The sequence below is a fragment of the Natrix helvetica genome, assembly GCF_964273705.1.
Source record: "Natrix helvetica genome assembly, chromosome: 3".
Lineage (NCBI taxonomy): Eukaryota > Metazoa > Chordata > Lepidosauria > Squamata > Natricidae > Natrix > Natrix helvetica.
In genome coordinates this window covers 43,479,324-43,500,037 of record NC_138549.1, presented here as the reverse complement: position 1 = coordinate 43,500,037, position 20,714 = coordinate 43,479,324, and the positions used below count along the sequence as shown (strand labels likewise).

At 36.0% G+C, this 20,714-nt stretch overlaps 1 protein-coding gene across 3 annotated transcripts in view; it reads right to left on the bottom strand.

Moving 5' to 3' along the window:
- STS (steroid sulfatase) overlaps positions 1-20,714 on the bottom strand; it is a 101,340-nt gene that overhangs the window by 28,742 nt on the left and 51,884 nt on the right. For 2 of the 3 annotated variants that reach the window (XM_081946020.1, XM_081946021.1), the window contains 3 exons: positions 9,172-9,309; positions 3,421-3,580; positions 2,409-2,530 (listed from right to left, as the gene is read on the bottom strand). In XM_081946020.1, the coding sequence (XP_081802146.1) occupies positions 2,409-2,530; positions 3,421-3,580; positions 9,172-9,309 (420 nt within the window). The remainder of the gene's footprint in view (positions 1-2,408; positions 2,531-3,420; positions 3,581-9,171; positions 9,310-20,714) is intronic. The other variant, XM_081946022.1, reaches the window with a different exon arrangement.

The window sequence follows — 20,714 nt, the reverse complement described above, 5'->3', positions numbered from 1 at the left end:
AAAAGGTTGGAAATAATCCCAGCATAGAAATCCCTAATTTCTGAGTATTTTTTTTCTCCAAGATGAACATGCCAATGATCCATCCATTGCCTCCGAGACTTTGTATCATCTCCTTACTCTCCTTTAGAAACACCCCAGTTTGTCAGCATCCGTGAGTCATACCCAAGAAAACACATTCTCAGAATGAAAATGATAGCTCATTTTGTGGAGCCTGTGATCTGCAGGCATTGTACAGCTGAAACACTTCTAGTTTCATGCAGCATGGCAAATGAGGAAAGATATTGTTTCCTTCATAAGCCTTCATTAAGCTGTACTCAGAGGCTCTTTAGATGTAATGCTTATGGACAGAATTCTCTACTGTATATTACACATCCACCTGTGTAGTTTTCTGGACACAAACTCTTTTCTATGTTGTTACTTTCTAGCTACCAGCTAAAAACAACTTTGTTTCCTGACTTTTAAGTGTTATTATATATGCTATCTTCTGCATTTATCGTTTTTATTATTCTCATACACTAACTCTTACTAAGCCTCTTGCTTTTATGACTGCTGTTTTGTTATTTAATTTTCAATTTATCATGCTCAAGAAAGTCCAATTGCCTTTTGAAAAGCACCTTTGGGACAGCCATGACCTAGATAATTGAGAATCTCCATAGATGTTTGTCATGCTACCATGCTTAAAAGAAAATATGGATAAACACTTTTCTACTCATGTTTATTTGTTGGAAACTTCTAGGGTGAAAGGTGGCATGTTATATCTAATTGAAGATCTTCATCCAAAATTATTCTGCAGCCTTGCAGACATTAGTGTGTGTGCATATATGATTTCTAATGTTTTATAAAATTCTTAGGCTAACATCATTCAATCATTCTTTACAATAAAACATGATCAATGAATTTCTAGGATATATAGTCAATGTTCTCATGTTAAGAAATGATCTTTAAGCATCAGGCATCCTTAGGCGATCTGATGGAGTTTGAAAAAGGTTATACAGTTATTCTTTTAAACTGTAAGCTCTAATAACATTATTTGGAAAAAAATCTAATGGACTGGACAACAAAGCTGCAATTTTGCATATTTCAATAAATGGCAGAATAATCAAGTTGAAGGGCAGAGTTAGTATTTCTGTATAAGGGTAGAAGCAGCCTTAAAATGAATGAAAATAAAGTTGATCACAATACAGCTTATTTTGGAATAAAGTTGTAATTTATTGCCCATTTTCTGGGAACTACATAAAGGTTAATCAGTAGCTTTTTCCTTCATTGTATGTGCCATAATATAATTAAATTACTATCTGCCTGTAGTTGGGAAGGTCTTCAGCACTTTGATCAGTGACAATGATGTGTTACCAAATCTTCATGAATGCTAGGCAATGCAACGGAATGAAATGATAGAATAATACTGAAATATGATAATTTTATTTAATCAAATAACAATGAGAAGAAGCTGACCTTGAACTCTGAAATGCCAATTGTAGCTAAATCTATTTATAGCTGATTTTAAATTCCAGTGTTAATGTTTTACATACTGAATAATAGCTAAGCAAAGTGGCCTATCTATCATCATCTTTAAAAAATCATGACTACTGATGGAACTGAACTAGCAGAACAGTGGTGGAAGAGAGAAAAGTTTAATTTACAGGTAGCCCTCAACTTATAAACATTTGTTTAGTGATTGTTTGAAATTACAACAGCACTGAAAAAGTGGTGTATGACCATTTTTCTCACCTATTAAAATTGCAACAGCCCCTTGGTCACATGATCAAATTTTGGAGGATTGGCAATTGGCATGTATTTAGGATGGTTGCAGTATCCCAGGATCATATGATCACCTTTTGTAACCTTCTCACAAGTAAAATCAATGGGGAAGTCAGTTTGCCTTGTTACTAAATTGCTGTGATTCATTAACAACTGTGACAAAAAAGGTTGTAAAATGTAAAAAAAAAATCACTTCACAACTGTCCTGTTTAACAATGGAAATTTTGGACTCAATTGAGGTTGTAAGTTGAGGACTACCCGTACTGAATGGGGGAGGTGGGGCAGGGAGGAAACTTTACTAATTTTCAGAAAAGTTTTGATTATTTAATTTTTATTCATTCATTAATATATTACGCTAGAAAAAAATTGTGTCTGCCAATTTAATGGTTCCTTTCTACTTTCTTTTCCTATTGCACATAATGCTCTGATTAAAAAAAATCCATTATATAGTAAAACAAAATAGCCAAAAGTAGAAAACTTTCAAACTGTACTATATAAAACAGTTTCTTTGCTTTGTTTTTCCTCCCAAGATCAAAAGTTACAATAATATTTTTTTCATGTTCAGAATCCAAAGCTCTTCCCACCAAGTATTTTGTACTGCAATAAAAATTATATAAAATATTTAAATTTAAACAGAAATTTTTACTTACTGTTTCTTGGATGCCACCGAACTGCATTTAAATATGCATTACAGTAATGAAAGAGAAATTCATGCTCAGATTGGAGAGCATTGCCTTGAAGCAAGGGCATTAGGTCACGTCCATCAATAATTCTGAAAAAGACAGTATATCAGAATCAATAGAAACCTTAAATGGTTCGATCAAAAAAACAAAAAAAATCCATTTTTTGATAAATACAACACTAGCACTGTATATATCCGACAGTTAATTCCATATATTAACTATTAAATCAATGAGGAAGTCAGTTTGCCTTGTTACTAAACTACTGTGATTCACTTAACAACTGTGACAAAAAAGGTTGTCGCCGCCCCGAGTCCCTTGGTGGAGAGAGTGCGGCATATAAATTAGATTAATAAATAAATAAATTAATAAATAAAATATTAAGTGACCACCCAACCTCTTCCTCTCCTTCTCCTTCTGCAAAAAAGTTGCTAAAATTGATATATACATATTTGTAAGTAGCACTATTCTTGTTTTAGGCAAAGTAAACCAACCACTAGAGGCTAAAATGTTGATAATTAATAAATCCATTGCAGTTTTTCATGGGAAAACCTTGCCTTGAAAATAGCAAGCAAGTGTACTGTATGATGAAGGATCAATGTTGAAGTAGGATTGAGATGCTTATCTTATGTATGTTTGTTTCTTTCATGATACTTGTCAGCTTCTATGAGGAGTCATAAATAAGACACAGGAAACTGATTTAGTCAAAAAGGATAAAATAGGATTCTGGCAGTATGCAAAGATGACTGTTCAGAATTATGGAGAAATTCAAGGAAAAGTATGAAGGCCATTCTGGAGCAACTATAACTCAACTATTACTTGAATATTATACCATTTCTTCAAGTAATGATTGAGTTATAGTTGCTACAAAGGCACTTATTACATTACATAAATAATGGCTACATTTATATTCCTTCAGAACTGCCAGAGCCATGTGTTTTTAAGTTACCTCTTCTGCAACAAATGGAATTATGTTCCATACCGGTCATTGGGCAGTGATGCTCCAGCAAGTTTAATTATGGTAGGGAATATATCCATATTACTTGTTGGGTCATAAATATGTTTTCCAGGCTCAAGAACATCAGGCCAGTAGAGGAGGCCAGGCACTCGAATCCCTCCTTCCCAGTTTGTAGCCTTTCCACCTGAAATAAAAACTCCCATTTAACTTCAAGTTGTTATTCTTTGGAGTAGAACACAACAGTCAATATTTAACTGAGGAGGTTAACCGAGTAGCTTAACCATTACATAATAAAATAAAAGTTTTTGGGGGCAGATTTTTTTTTAAAATAAAGACAAATGTTTTAAATGAAGATAAACATTGGTTTTAATATATATATTTTAAAAAAAACCTAATAAAATCAAGATTTTTTCTAAAAGAAGTATTTCTCTCTTTTTTCTCTCATAGGAAGTAATGTATCATCTTGAAAGAAAGAAAAAAAAGTTGCTGTTGCTGGAAACAAATAACCAAGCACACATGTAAAATATTTTTATAACCATCATCAGCGTTTTGCAAATAAAGAAAATAAAGAATAAATAAAGAAATTAGATCTTCCTTCTAGTACTCAAATCATTTTTAAAAGATAATCTAATACTTCTAGATATGAGATTTGGCCGTGATTGCTTAGTCACAGTTTATTACAGAATAAAGTACTTTCATCAAACATTGGAAGGATCACGTCTTACTTAATGAACTTCCAAGATACAATTGATGTCAGAATCAAAAAGATGGATTTTAAGACTGATTCAGTAAAGCAGTTCTTAAATCCAAGATTGTGATTTACTAATTTTAAAGATATTGCCAAATCCAATTCACTTATATTATCTCAAGAACAGAAGAAATTCTGATAGTTTGGAATTTATTAGTCTGAAAAATCCCAGTCATGCATATAAAGAAATGCTAGATATATTTATTATGACTAGAAATTAAAGGATTATATTTCTTTTTATGAAAGTGATGGTAATAACAATTATCAAGAAAATATTATACATATTGCATGTCTACTAGAGTAATACACATTATAACAGACATTACATTTAGAATCAGTCCATTAATAATCTGTTTCTTTACTAACTTTATGTGAAATTGGTATGAAATGATTGTGTTGTAGTATCCTTCAGTAAATAAAAATGTTGGATCAAGAGAAATCTTTTATTTTGTATCCACATACCATTTATAAGATGAGAAAGTTAGGAAACTTAGAAACTGAATATACTTTCCAGAATATATGACAGGTGATTAAGCATCTGGACAACCAAAGTAGAATATTAGGAAAAATATGGTAAGTCACGAGCTAACCCTTGACTTATTACAATGTGTTGTCAATTTTTAACTAGACATGTAAATATTTTTAACAATATATAGATTGAAAACCGTTCTTCTACTTAACTCCAATTGTATTCATTTTAATTATAACCTCCTTTGAAAAGACTAATTGCACCTATAAAAAGAGATTAAAATTATTTTGGGAGTGCATGCCTCCATGCAAAGGCCAAGTGTGTCTTTGGCCTGGACAAAAAAAGGATCAAAGGATTATAGATTGCATTTTACCCACACATTAACCTGATGCCATTGCTGCAGTTGATACAACTCAGATGATACTGCTACAATAAGTATCTAGGGCTGAGAAACAATGAGTTTCCCAATATTTCCTAGCTGGCTTTGTGCCCAAGTTGGGTTTATAACTCATAGTCTCTGGGTTTCTAGGCTAGTGCTTTAACCATTACACCAAATTGACTCTCTAAGTCAGCCATTAAGTTCTCAGAAATGGTTACATCTTATTATCTGACTATATCACAAGATAAACAACTAAGTTTCAATTGTGAAGATGTGACGAGAGCTTTTAAACTAGACTAGTGCAATTACTGTTAAGTAGATTTCAGCTTCTCAGATGAGAAGGTTAATTTGATGGATTCATAATCACATGCTCATATGCAAAGGATACATTTTGGAAAGAGCCCTCATCACAAATGCTACTGTGATTGAAAATTGCAGTCTAATTTCTGTTTATATAAACTGGTAATCATTGGCTGAAACTTCAGGGTCTTTGGTTGCAGAAATATTTCATTTTTATTTGTGTTTTTTTTCCCGTAGCTTGAATAGAACACATCTGATATTGAGCTTCCCTATTCTATTTTTCCATCTGTAAATACTGTGCAGAAGAAAAAAAAGTGGGCGGGGGGGGAGAGAAAGAAGAATAAGCATGGCATACTTAGTTAAATATTTATGCATACTTTCTGGTACCTATGCATTTTCCTATAAATAATTGATGAATTAAACTAATTAATGTGCTCAAAATGCAACAGTGACTCATATGTTGAGATTTCTTCTGCTACATTGACTCTCATTAATAAAAAAGTTAATTCAATTTTTGTACATTCAGTAGTATTGAACATACACTTATGAATATTTTTTGCAAAATAAAATATCTTAATCTAAGCATGCCAAGATTATGTTTCAGTGGAGTATTGAGCTAGTGGGAAACAACAAAGAGAAAGATAAATGAGGATGCAACATTTTCACGTTAGAAGTAATGGTGAAGCCAGAATGAAAAGTGGGTAGAATCAAAAACTCTGCTATATAATCATAGGGAAATAGAAATAGTATCTATTATATAAATAAATGGCCTCCTTGCTGCCCTATTTGTTCTTAAACTAAATAAAACAGTTTCCCCATTTCCCTTTTAATAAGATAGAATTACCCATTTGGTCACTCATTTAATTCCACCACTGCCCCTTAAATTAAATCCTTATATATTTCATAAGCAGGCAATCAGAATTTTGATAAGATTGTCTTCTTGCCTCTTGAGCCCAAGAAGCTTATTAAACCAATTAGAAGCTTAATTTCACAACCTGATACTGCTACTGTTTTCTGCGATATGAAACTTGAATCTTACAGTAGTTTGTGAGTTACAAAATGCGAGATGTTATATTTAAATACCTTAAACGTAAAGATAGCAACTATACAAAGAGATAGTAAGAAGTACTAATCATTACAGACAATAAAAACATGGAACAATTTGAAATGGGGAAGAGCAAAGAAAGAAAAAGTTAATTATCCCAAACTACTTTGTCCCCTGAAGATAAGGAGCTTCCTTGATGCTAACATCAAGCAGTTAATGAATTTGCCTTGCTATTTGTTTACAGCCATCTCTTCCAGCTCATCACTTATCACATCTACTGGGAGTATACTGACTCTGTGAATGTAGAACCAAAAATGCTTTCAGCCATGCTAGTTGACTCTTTTAATTGTAATCACATCAGGAGGATGCTAAATTGGGTGAAGTTGGGATTTCATTCATCTTAGCAGTATAATCATTGCAACAGGAACAGATACTGGGACTGAAAGTAACATGGACAGGAAAGTGAACAAGTATCCAGGAGTATGTTTTTCATTGTTCTGGTGGCAGCAATGCAACTATAACTTGATGTGGGATCGCTTCCAAATATTTGATTAGGTCATTTCTTGTGAGCCTTTTAACAGGCTCATAAATTTCCTAAGATAAATTGAGGAAGCTTTATACCCTTTCTTGCTACTGTTTTTTTAATTGCACATTCTGTTATTCTTTGGTTGCTTGTAAATTGATGTACAGGAAGTCCTCAACTTATGATGACCACTGAGGCCAAAATTTGTTGCTAAGTGAGAAATTTGTTAAGTGAGTTTTGCCCCATTTTATGACTTTTCTTGCCACATTTATTAAGTGAATCACTGCAATCAGGGGTGAAATCCACTTACGTTTGCTACCGGTTTGGTAGCAATGTGAGCGCACACCTCTGTGAATGCACAGGAGCTCAAGCATTTTTTAACTACCAGTTAAAAAAAGTTTTAAAAAGTTCCGATGATCGCGCTTGCACAGCTGATTATGGCACAGCTGATCGTTGGAACTTTTTTTTTTAACTTTTAAAGCATTTTTTAACTACCTGTTCACCCCTGACTGCAATTCTTAAATTAGTAACATGAATCTGATTTCCCAATTGACTTTGCTTCTCAAAAGGTAGCAAATGGGGATCACATGACTCTTGGACACTGCAACCATCATAAATATGAGTCAGTCGTCAAGCATCCGAATGAAAATCATGTGACCATGGGGATGCTGCAACAGTCATAAGTGTGAAAAATGACCATTTTTAAGTGCCATTATAACTTTGAACTGTTGTAAGTTGAGGACTACTTGTATTTAGAATTAATGCTATAATTTCTGTTTATTGTTTGTCTTGAAAAGACTCATGAAGTGTAGTACATGACTGAGAGCAAGAGAGGGGTCAAGTGTATCATAAGTTTGGAGATCCTTTGTGCCCAAAAGAGATGTAAGTCCAGCCCTCCTTGAATTCTATTGACTCTTATCTACTGTCCTTTTGATCATTAGTAGTTCAGATTCTTGTAGAGAGAAGGCATGGAATAAACTTGTACTCTTTTGAACAACCCTGGTTCCTGATTTCTGTGCCTGACATGGAGTTTGTAATGTAATAAAAATAAAACTAGTAACAAAAAAGAATTCATTATCAATAATGAATTGCACCAGTAACTTGATTTAGTTACTGTGTCATGTTAACATTTGATTCTGGCTATTATTTAGGACTGAGAATTGTCATTGCCTCCTTCTGAGGGCTGTGAGAGAGTGATTGGCTCAAGGTCATCCAGTTGGGTTTGTGTCTAAGATCGGAATAAAATTCATAGTCTCCCAGTTTTTAGTTTTATGCCATAACCAATACAACCATTAGTCTTTTTATCTAGCACTTTTAAAACTTAAATTCAATTTATGAGCAAAACTCATTACATTGCTTACTTCAATACCCAGTAAGCACACATCATGTTATTTATCTCTACATTGTATCATATTTAAAAGCATAAGTCGCAATGATGTACTGTATCTAATGAAAATACCACTTGCCTATTAATAAGAACTACATGTACTCTAGATAGAGTACTAAAAAGTGAAAGCAAGTTAACTGCAGAAAAGTCTAGCAAGAAAAATATCTTGATGATTCAAGTGACATTCATATAAAAATGGAGTAAGGTAAAATAAACAGAAGAAAATGGAGGAAGGTAGAAAATCTTCCCAAAATCTTGCCAAGAAATCTACAAGGTCTAGTACAGGCAGCTACCAAAGTCAAAAAGGGATTTGAAGGCACATCCCCACACACAAAGATCAAATGAACAACATGACAAAAATTATTGTATAAACCTATTCATTAGGAGTTTTAAAATGTATGCATATATGCAAGGACAATTTAAGGCATTTTGCTATGTGGGTTAGGGTTAGGGTCACAAATGGACAAGGCATAAAATGGACTGCACTGTGATATTCATGGGGGAAGGGGAAATTTAAAAAAAAGTAAAAGTAAATAAATGGTGAGGGTGGAAGTGTGATGGAAACCTCACCTTTTTTGTGCATGTGTGACATGAACTCATGTACAAAAATGCTTGTTTCGAAACACCAAATGTGTTGCATTGCTATTTTTACTCACCTCCCTCAATTATGAACACCATTGTTTGCATATCAAAGATAATGGCATGTTTTATCACATCAACTACTTCTTGCTGTTCCTCATCATCTGTCTAATGACAGGTCTGGCCCTACTGATATGACTAAAATGTTCCAACAAAAAGACTGTATTCATAGCTGTCTCCTATATATATATATATATATATCCACTTTTTAAAATGTAGGTTACTCCAGCTATAAGGACAATTGAACAGAAGTTGTGAAACACAATAGTAAAAACTGGCTCATACCCTTAAATATCCCATTATAACCACCATGGACTTCTCCATTGTCTGATATTTCTTCAAGATGTGCTCCTTGATCTGAAGTGAAATATACAAGAGTATGCTCGCTTAAGTTCCATTGATCTAATACTTGGAGAATCTGTCCTGTAAAATATATGATGAAAAGAAGAAAATGTTTTCTTTCAAAATACAGTACAACTTTTGAAAAGAAAAGTTACATTTATAATATCACCATGCATAAGCAAAAACTCTATGGAAAGACTCCTAGGAGACTTGGAAACAAAATAATGCATATAACTGGTCTGAGTAATCTGGGTTTTTTTCTGAAACATAAAATAGAATTTATCTAATTGAAAAAAAGACATTCTGAATTCAAGCCATCTCTTTGGATACCTGGAATTTTTAATATTTTTATAATTTTATTGGTTTTTTAAAAAAGACATAAAATTAAAAGATAAGACAACAGAAAATTAGAAAAAGAAAAAAGACTGAGAAAAGAATAAAAGGAAAAACTTTGCTTCAGGAAATTCCTTATGCAAGTTTTTCACATTACTAATTAAACTATGATATAATTAATAAGAAAATATAAGAACTATATATAGATAATTAGAGAATAATCCTATATTGGCCTGCCTGGAATTTCTGGACAAATTAAACAAATCAACAGGGCCATAAACAAATTTTTAATGCTTCATTATTTAAATTTAATCAAGAAAAACTCATTGTCAAGGCTGATTTGCTCTGTATTTTTTTCCCTTTTTTTCGAAGATTGGAACTACATCATCTCTTTTCCAGTCCTTTGGTAGTTCCCTGGTGCTCCCAATTCTTTGAAAGATAAGTTCAATGGTTCTGAGATCACATCAGCCTGTTCCTTCAGAACCTTGAGATATAATCCATCTGGTCCTGGTGATTTGAACTTGTCTAGGGTGGACAGGTGGACTTACCATTTTCTTATCTATTTTAACTTGTATTCCTAATCTGTTTTTACAGTACTGTTTATGATAGGTTGGACTGTTTTTAACTTTTGTTTAAAGATGGATACAAGTTAAGCTGTTCTCCCTGTTGCTTGTCACCTTCTTGCCACTTTCTCCTATTAATGGAGTGGACCAATAGTTTCCCTGACTTTTTTCTTGTTTTTTATATGTTGAAAGAAGCCTTTTTGTTATTTTTGACTTTTGTTGAAAGCCTTAGTTCATTTTGAGTCTTCAACTTTGCAAAGTCAGGCTATTTGCTGATATTCTGTCTTAGTTTTGTTCACCTTTTCACTTTTTATACTTGTTCTTTTTGTATTTCAATTTTTCAGAGAGTTCTTTATGCAGCATGCTGGTTTCTTTTCTGAGTTGTCATTTTTCTTCTTCATTGATATTGTGCTAGACGATGCTAGGTTTTTATAATCTCACTTTTCAAAATTTTCCAAGTTTCTTGAGTTGTTTTCCTTTTGAGGATTCTCATCCATGGAGTCCTTCCCAAGCTCTCTCTAAGTTTATTTAAATTGGCTCTTTTAAAGTCCAAGACTTTACTTCGACTTTGTTCTATTGCTAGTGCTTGCATAATGTTGAATTCCAATATTACATGATCACTTTCCCCCAAGATTCCTGTAGCTTTAACACTGTCTATCATTTTATCTCTGTTAGTCCAATATGGTTGATACCTTAGTTCCCTTCTCTATTTTTTGGGAGAAAAAGTCATTTGCTAGGTTTGTCAGGAATCTGTTTGATCTTCCACTTGGTGCAGAGTTTGTCTCCCAGTTGATGTCAGGGTCATTAAAGTCCCCCATTACTATTGTGATTGTGCTTCCTATATACATTAGTTAACTGACTAGCAAAAGGTTTATCTATTTCCTCTGTTTGGGTGGGTGCCCTACATTATACATCTATGGCAATGTCATTTCCCCCCTTTTATATTGACCCAAATGCATCCAAGACAATTTTCATCATTGTTGTGCTCTATTTCTGAAGTTATTTCTTATATATAGTGCAACTCCACCTCCTCTTTTATTTGGTTTGTTTCTTTTAAACAATTTAAATTCCTCTAGCTGTGTATTCCATTCATGAGTTTCATTCCACCAAGTTTCCATAATGGCAACAATATCATATCTGCTCTCACTTACTTGAATTTCTAATTCATTCTGTTTATTCTTCATACTCTGTTTGTTGGTGTATAGACATTTGAGTCCTTTTTGACTGACCCTGTGTTTACTTTTTACATAACCTGTTTTGTGCCTAAGTACCCCTATTTCCTTACCATGTTTTTGATTAGTGCACAGGTATAGCACACACTATCAAAAGCTTGATTTTCCTTTACAGCAAGGTTGATATTCTTACCCACACAAACATCTTTTACAGTACACACACTGATAATAATATTTTATCACTTTCTTTAAAAATACAACAACCTCTTTTCTTCCCATTTCTTATCTATTAACACGTGACTCTCAACTGTGGGTTCCCAACATGGGGCCCACACCCCACAGGGAGGCAATTTGATTTTTAATGGGGGAAATTTCAATCTTGTTTAAACCAAGTTAATGGCCTTTTAGGCTTCCTCCATGTGAGTATAGTTCACTTTTTGAGTAAAGCAAGAATTATACATCACAGGGGAGGCATCAGGATTTTAGAGACGCTTGGGTGGAGCATGCCCCCCCCCCGCCCAAAAAAAGTTGGTAACCATTAATATGTCTTTAAAACTTCATTCCATGTCTTAACATAGTTATTCTGAAATAATGTAAGAGTTCATATTTGTCATAGTGGTAACCAGATTTTATTTTTATTTTTACTCAATCTTTAAAACTGTTTTATACACAAATTCTGTTTGATCTTCTATTTTCATATTTTTTGCTAATAACTTCATCTTCTATTTATTAAACTTCAAACTAGTTCTTTTAATTTGCCCATTAATATTTCAATTCCCTTTAAAGGCTCTTCAGAACCAATACCAATCATCTGCAAAAATATTTAACTCGTATGTTTCTTTTTTAATCCTGCAACCCTCTCAACTTTTATTACCTCTATTCAGTAGTTTAAGAACCAAAATAAACAAAAGAGACACAGTGGAGTGTGGACAATGTCCTGTTAATTTTTGTGTCTCACAGGGCTATATGAGATTTCCATTAAACATTGTTTGTTAATTCTGTGAATTCTAAATCTAAATTACACATTTTATAAAGTTCTCATCAAAATTTGTATCTTTCAAAATCTTGAAAAATAAATCCCTGCATTAGAGGCTGTGTCTCATCTAAGAAAATCCCTGTGTCTTGCTTTTCATTATCTTGCTCCAAATATTCCAAAACACACAACACATTTCAAACATTGTCCTTTAACTATCTCTTACATTTAAAATCCACATTGATCATGAATAAATTCTTGCAAAATTATTTTCAGTGTATCAGCTGGAATTGATGTGATCAACTTGTAGTCATTATTCAATAATGATATTGACCTACAGTTTCTTGTTGAAGTCAAATTTTGTGGCTATTTAGGAATTAATGCTAAATTGGCATCTTCCCAACTAATTAACTTATTCCAAATAAAACAATTCAATGTAAATTACTAAAAAGTTATTTTGATTAGTTGGAAAATGAAAAGTGACCATCAAATCAAAGAAAACTTTTGGCAATGTATCTTAAATGATTTTAATATTTTTCAGAAGTTTTACCTGGTTATGGGGAGATCACTTCATTTCACTATCTAATCAAACACCAAATTTCCAAAGAAAAATCTATTAACTTCCCTATAATTCCTTTATAGCAGTGATCCCTAATGTTTATGGCTTGGTGGTCCGGCAGTGGGCGGGGAACCAGGCCGTATGAGCAGTGGGCTGGTGCACAAGTGCACATGCACACCTCAGCTTGCACAAGTAGCAGGGGAGCACACCTGAATGTTTGCACAGCCTGACTTGTCCAAGTGGAGCTGCACATGTATATGCATATGAACCAGTACAAGTCAAGCTGTGCATAAATGTGTGCATGCTGGCTCACTGCTTGCACAAGTTGAGTCATGCACACAAGTGTGCACACCAGCACATTGATCACACAACCTGGTTCCAAATAGACCACAGCCCAGTAATGTGCCCAGGAGTGGGCTGTGGACCAGGGGTTGGGAACCCCTGCTTTATAGAACAATACTACCAGAAGTGGGTTCCTATGGTTTGGACCACTTCAGTAGAACCAGTAGTAAAAATTGGGGCTGGCTCTCTGAGCTAGTAGTACCGAAAGGCTGGCCATGCCCCCAAACCGGTCCCCTAGTAGCTGCTTCTATTGGATGACAAGCTGACCGGAGCTGGGAAGCAGCTGGCTGGCAAAGAAGCCTCTCAGCCCCCTTTTTGAATGCCAGAGGATCAGAGGCTTCTTTTCCACCCAGCCGTTGGCCACAGGGTGCCCAAAAGTCCTTCAGCTGGTGAGAAGAAAGCTGCGCATGAGCGAAGATTGTGGCAACTTCCAGATAACTTTTTGGCACCCTGTGTCAGCGGTTGGATGGAAAAGAATCCTCTTGGCTTCCACATCAAGCAACAGGTTCAGTCCCTTCACAGGGTTACTTTTCTCTGAGCCCGAGAAAGATCAAAAGGTGTGTAGCAGCAGCCTTTAAGGACAAAGCCAGTGTAATCGCCTAGAGGTAAGAAAATGAATGAACGACTGAGGAAAGGAGGGAGCCCCCGGAAGCTGCCGGTATTGCAGCCCCCCCCCCCTGAGGCTTGGAGCACCAAGTGGAAGAGGTCCTTGGCTGTTGCAAAGAACTGGCAAGTCCTGGGTGCACCATGCCTGCTTCATTCTCTTTGAGAGCCGCTTTGCAAACAAGGTGCAAAGTGGCTCGCAAAGAGAACAAAGTGGGCATGGCACACCCAGAGCTGCCATTTCTTTGCAACAGCTGAGAATGGAAGAGTTCGCTCAGGAGTAATGCCTGCGAGAAAGATCACTGGGTCATAGGGAGGCAAAGGGGAGCAAGCTCTGTAAGATGGGTAAGCAAGTGTGGGGAGGTGAAGGGGAGAGAGAAGATAGAGCTCTGGCCAGCAGCCACAGGGGGAGGAGGATGGAAGCTCTTCTTCTTTGTCCTTGCCTGGAGAAGGATGCTCCTGGTGCAAGAAGACTTAGAGAAAAAGGCTCAAGGCAACTCCACCCTAACTCAGAGGTGGCCAGGGGTTGCTCTCACTCTCAGACAACAGCTCTGCCTCCTCCCCTCCTCAAGCCTGGGAAGGAAGCCCGCTCCTCCCTCCAGATCCACCCAAGGAAGGAGAGAGAGAGAGAGAGCTGCCTCTCCCCGAGCTAGAAGAAGCAGCAAGCACCAGGCCTCCATCCCTTCTGGGTTAGCCTTAAACTCCACCCCATACCACCTGAGAAAAGGAGCTTTATTTTCTCACTCACACCAGGGAGCATCACAGCCTCTGCCCTTAACTGCTTCTTTTAGCTCAGAGGCAACTCCACTGAGCCTGGCTCTCTCTCTCCTTCCTTGGGTGGATCTGGCAGGATGAGCAGGCTTCCTTGCTGAGCTTGAGGAGGGGGAGGTGGAACTGTTGCCCAATGGTGAGAGCAACCCCAGCCACCTCTGGGTGCAGACAGATGCTGCAGGAGGGCAGGAAAGAAGCCGGTCTTGGGAGAGACCAGAGCACCCATGCAGGGAGAGAGGAGGTGGGCTGGCTTCAACGCGGGTGGATAGTTTCCACCTGGCATGTCCTATGCTCATTGGGGCACTCCCCTCGCCCTTAGTGGTAGAGGCTGCTTTATCATGCTGGGGCAAGCTAGAGAAGGAGAGGGGCCGGAGAAATAAAGGAGGTGCACAATAGCAGAGACAAGAGGACATCCACCTTGGCAGTGAGGGCTGCTTTATCACATGGGTGAAGGCTGCCCCCCCTCTGCAACCCACGGGGGTCTTCCTGCAGCCTTGGCTCAAACAGGATGCAGCTGAGTCTGCTGCCCTGAGCTGGCAGAGGCACCACAGTGTGCAGATGGAAACGCATTAATCTTGCGCTTCCTGAGCGCTGGACCGTTGCCATTGTCCCTGCCCGACTAGCCCCTGGCTGGCTTCTGAGCTAGGAGGCAGTGGCTGGTTCCCCCTGCCCTCTGGATTGCCAGCATAAGCATGGCTCTCCAGGATCTGGGCAACAACATGAGGTCAAAGCACTTTTTGGCTCCGGTTGGCTGACAAGAAGAAAGAGCCCCTGTCACCGCCATCTTTGCACATGTGCATGCCTTCGACTTGCAAGTCCAAGGCATGCACATGTGCAAAGATGGCAGCAGCTTTCTGCCCCCACCTGCCTCCACACTCCTGGGGGTCACCCACTTAACTAGGGAGTCCGTGGGGGGCTGAGAAGCGAATCAGGCAGCATGCCACTTGCATGCCACAAGATGGCTGCAGGAGGTTGATCAGAGGGGAGAAAGCTTCAATGACGGCCACCGGAGAATGACCGTGACGGCCAGTTGAGCTATCCCATCTGAAAGTTGTGGGGCGCACATTTTCCCATTGTGGCACAGTGGAGGGCCGCAGCACCTTTATGCCCCACCTGGCTTTCAGAAGAGTGGGTGGAGGGAGAGGGGGAGCTGATGTCACAACGATACGACATGTGATCTTGGAGCTCCAGGATCACCATCGATATCTCTGTTGCTGGATAGTCCTTTTGGACCTAAACCATCCTGCAGAGGCGGTGATAGAGAAGGGCACATCCTGCCGATCCCAGGGACATCGCAAAGTCCCTGGTAGATCCAGGAGAAGCCCTTTTTTCCAGTGACAAAGAAGCAGCCATTGAAGCTGCTGGAAGTTGGGACAGCTCCCAACTGACAGGAGAGAAAGTGTGCTGAATTGGTGAGACAATTTTTTTAGTATTAGATGAGAGAACACCCCAAAGATTAAAAGTAAAATTAAAATTGAAGACAGAAGAGGTCAAGTGGCGAGATTAAGCTAGAGTCAAATTTTGTGTGTTATTTTTCTTTTAATCCTTTTACTACTGGAATTTCTACAAACACATTTTTTTTAATTGGACTGATTTTATCCTTCTCTTTTTTTAAAAAAAATATTTTCATCCTTTTTCTCTTTTCAATGTCCTATAATATTTTCTTGTTATTTTTTTTTCCTTATTGGAAAATAAATTCTCATTTATGTGAATTATATCTTGTTATATTTATTTATTTAAATTATTTTAAATATCTTTTTCTCTTTGAGAAGCATTATCTCCATTTATATTCCACATTTGTAATCCATAATTAAGACAAACATTTAGAAAAATAAATATCTGTAGCACCTACTTCAGTGTCATCCCTTTCAGTTTCCTGTTACACCTGCTGCAGTTTTTGTGTAGGCTCCTCTAACACTTTCATTTGAATCACTTTCAATTCTTCTTTAAATTTTTCTAGACATTCCCTCATCTGGACAGAATTCAGTTGAAAACTCTGCTGTTTAAAGGTAAAAACCATAACTTTCCATTTGTCCTATCACAATGGAATCATGTTCTACTTTAAATTCACATTCCAAAAAGAAAATTATTTTTTCTTATGTAAAATTCTAACAGGAAACAACAATTACAACTGTATTGTCAATCTTTAGTCTTCTACTAAAATGTTGCTGCATAACATGATCCCTAGTTTTTTCTTTCTGACAAAGTACAACAAAACATCTCTTGGAATGTTTTTATTCTTGTAAATCTTGTATTTATTTTATATACTATGTCAATTTCTGCTTCTGTGTCGTTCTCATCCTAATCCCCCCACTCAAAAAATGGCTAAACTGAAAATTTGCTTTTCTTTAAAATTTCTTCTTCCTCAGTATCAATAGTGTCAGATTACTCAGATTTCGCTTTGTGATTCTCTATCCATAGTGTCTGCTTTATTCCCCCAAATTTCTACTTTGTTATTAATTGGTTTTACATCTTGAGATAATTGCTTTACAAAGCTCTCCATCTTCTTAACTTCTTTCATGTCCTCTTTCATCTTTATAAATATTTCATTCATTCTTTTTTCAATTTATTGTCTGTCAATTATTAACTGTCAATGTATTATCAAGTGATTCAGCTAACTTTCTGGCCAGTTCTAACAGTTTCTGAAGCAAGGGGTTTTGGTATTTTTTGACTTTGGTTCTTTCATTATCCAAATTAGGCAATATCATCAGTACTACCTAATGCTACCTAGTTTGGATAATGAAATGTTTGCAAGAAAACAACTAAGTTCAGAGAACACCAAGGCTCTTGCTTTCGATCCTGAGCTACATATATTTTCCTTTATTATTTTGTGAAGCAAATCTGGTATAACTACTCTCTCTTCAGATTGGTCTACTGATCTCATCTTTCTCTCCAAATTTTTTGATTTTCTGGTGATCGCCATTATGGTATTGTAAAGAATTGAGGTTCAAACAACTACAGTTTATTGCATGCTAACACTCTCTGCAAGAATCTGAACTACTAATGGTCAAAGGAAATTGGAGGTAGATAAGAGTCAACACAATTCAAAGTGAGCTAGTCTTAGATCTCTTGTGGGCATGAAGGGACTTGAGATTGATGCTTGATCCTTCCTTCAGGCTTATCCTGGAAATCTCTTACAAAAGGTCCAGTTTATTTATTTTAATTCCAATTTATTAAAAAGACTTTCATCCAAAATATGTGTCTCTTATATTTGTTTTATTTGTTACATAAACTGCTAGTCTATAACGTCTGTCTTATTCACCAGAATTTCTACTTTGTTATTCATTTGTTTTACATTTTTAAATACTTGCTTTATAGATTTTTAAATCGTTTATTTTTTTAAAAAAATTTGGTATTCAGAAAGAATAACAAGTGGAATTTTTATCCTGCTGCTCAGAAAATTTTTCTTTAATTAGTTATATCAGAAATGTTTAATTTAGGCTTGTGAAAATCTGATATCCATAGTCAGCTGTACACTTTCTCCCAGCTGTTCAACCCATGAGCTGACCACAAAACCTGTAGTCTATTCACAAGGAGCAGCTGTCTAGAATGCAACTCGGTGATCTCACAATCTTTCCTTTCTCAAAAAGATTGCAGTGGACAGAATTTACCACCTGGCTGCCAATTTTTGCCACAGTATTGTCCCCACTCTTTCAAGGATGTCTAATTCTCTATGTAGTCTCACCAGAAGCTCCATGACTCAGAGAAGATTCAGTTACAGAGATGTTATTGAATTGGTTGGGTTTGGGAGGGGGTTGTATTTTTTAATGGAACATTTTATGTTTTACTTTGCTGCTTAGAATTTCATATTTAGATGGGCAGATACTGTATATAAATGAATGACAGTTGAAAAAAATAGTATGCTTAACCAGAATAAGGAAAATTCTAACAATTCTCAATCAAGTTCACAAGAGAAAAGTGTTTCCTAACGCTAATGAGAATATGATGGGATCTAATAGGGTTTAAGTTACAAGAACGTATACTTATTGAAGAAACAAATTAACATTTCTGACAATGGAAGTTATTAGCTAGATAAATAATGGGCTTTCTCTTCCTGGAGATCTTAAAGCAGAGGCTGATCTGGTATATGATACATGGAGCTCTAGCTCTTTATTTATGTTGGTTAAGGAAGCCTACAAGGTATTTTTACTTCTATCCCAGCAATGGATGGAAACTAATCAAGGAGAGAAACCACCTAGAACTAAGGAGAAATTTCCTGACAGAACAATTAATCAGTGGAACAACATGCCTCCAGAAGTTGTGAATGCTCCAACACGGGAAGTTTTTAAAAAGAGATTGGATAACTATTTGTCTGAAATGGTATAAAGTTTCTTGCCTGAGCAAGGGGTTGGACAAGAAGATCTCCAAGGATCCGTCCAATTCTGTTATTCTATTCTATTCTATTCTATTCTATTCTATTCTATTCTATTCTATTCTATTCTATTCTTTGAGAAATCTTGGGGCATTTTAACTTTTACAACAGAAATAACTAGGAACTAGAGGCTTATTCATTTGATACATTAAACTGCAGTCTGCAAAAGTTTATGCTACAATGAATTTTAGACAAGTCCCTTTAGGAGCCTTTGTTATGCTTATGAAAGCTTAAGCAATTTGTGTGCTCTGAACTTTTATATACATTTTTTCTGTACAGTATTAAGAAGGACAACACTGTAGATTCCTTTGCATAAATAACCAAAGAACCTAAGTGAATGCTGAAATAGCTATACCAGAGCAGAAGAATTGCTTTAGAATTCAAAAGTAGCAAGGGGATTTTAGAAAATGACAAAAGAAAGATTTGAAAAGAAGGGCTATAGTTCTCAGTTCAGAGCACCACACAAAAACACAGGTCAGTCCATCAATGAGATTTACCAGACTTAAACAAAACAAACCATTAAGTGGCAAAGAAGAGGATTTTTGCTTGTTTAACATAGAAGAACACTAGCATGCATCCTATCATTAAAAAGTAGAGATGTGCAAATTTCCCCAATTTGACATATCTGAAGTCAGCCACTACTGATCAGAATATTCTGAAAACTGTATTTTGAGAGTTACAGTATGTCCTAACTTCAGAATAAAACATGTCTCTTCTGAATAGTAGCTAAATGGACATATTTAAACGGTTTCTTTTCAGTATTTTTATATAATATTTTCATCCAAGCCACTAAAAGTAGGACAGATAAGTTCCTTAGTCCTACTGGCTGAGAAATTCATGAGGGAAAAAAGAAAGCAGAAGTGATTTTCAGCTGCTTGGTAGCTTGCCAAATAAGTACAGTTAAGAAACCAACACCAAAAATCTATGTTGAAAGAAAATTAGACTTTAGGAGCACTGTTTTGTATGTGCTGCCATATGCTGTTTTGTATTATTTTGGCATTAAGTAAATGCAAAGTCTATGCAATGTTATTGTATGCACTGTTTGCATACTCATATTGAAGTTGAGCTTTCAGGTGATGTGTTCTATTAAATAGTGTGCTGTTTTGATTGGATGGAATGTTATTGGATTTCTGTAAAATGTATCGTTATGCACTATTCACCAATAAAAGAGAAAACTCACAAGCCAATAGAAGACAATAACTATTCTTGTGGTCTATTGATTGTGCTCTTTGCTGGACTTCTGTTGCCATTTAAGTAGATGAGCTGGGAGAAAAGTATGCTTAAGTGAGAATTTAAACTATATTTTCATTTAAAATGTAATCATTTCTTTTCTGTAGGACAAGTAGTAGGTATCAGACCATATGGACAAACATCCCACCTACAATTGTGGTAAAGAACCTTTTCCCTGTTGTTCCCTGTGGTAGAAAATTTAAAATGTTCGACTCTGTTCAGAAAAACAACTTTTGTAAAATTGTAATTTTGTTTTGAGAGAACACAGCTTGCTTAGAACTGTCTTCAATGGCTTGTTTAAATGAAGTTTGAAATAAAACACCTTTTCTATTTTATGCTCATGTTTACAACATATCTAGGTTCCCAACATGGCTAAGTAAGCACATAGTGTCGTTTTCTATTCAATTCACAGATTTTTACAGTTACATTAACCACTTTTGATAAACACTTTGCTGATTAAATGAATAGAATTTCAGCATGGAAGAATCAAAGACATGGGAAATCCAAACATATACATATTGTGCTGCAATTTTAGTGGCGCAGCAGTGTGAAACACATGGTGTTAACG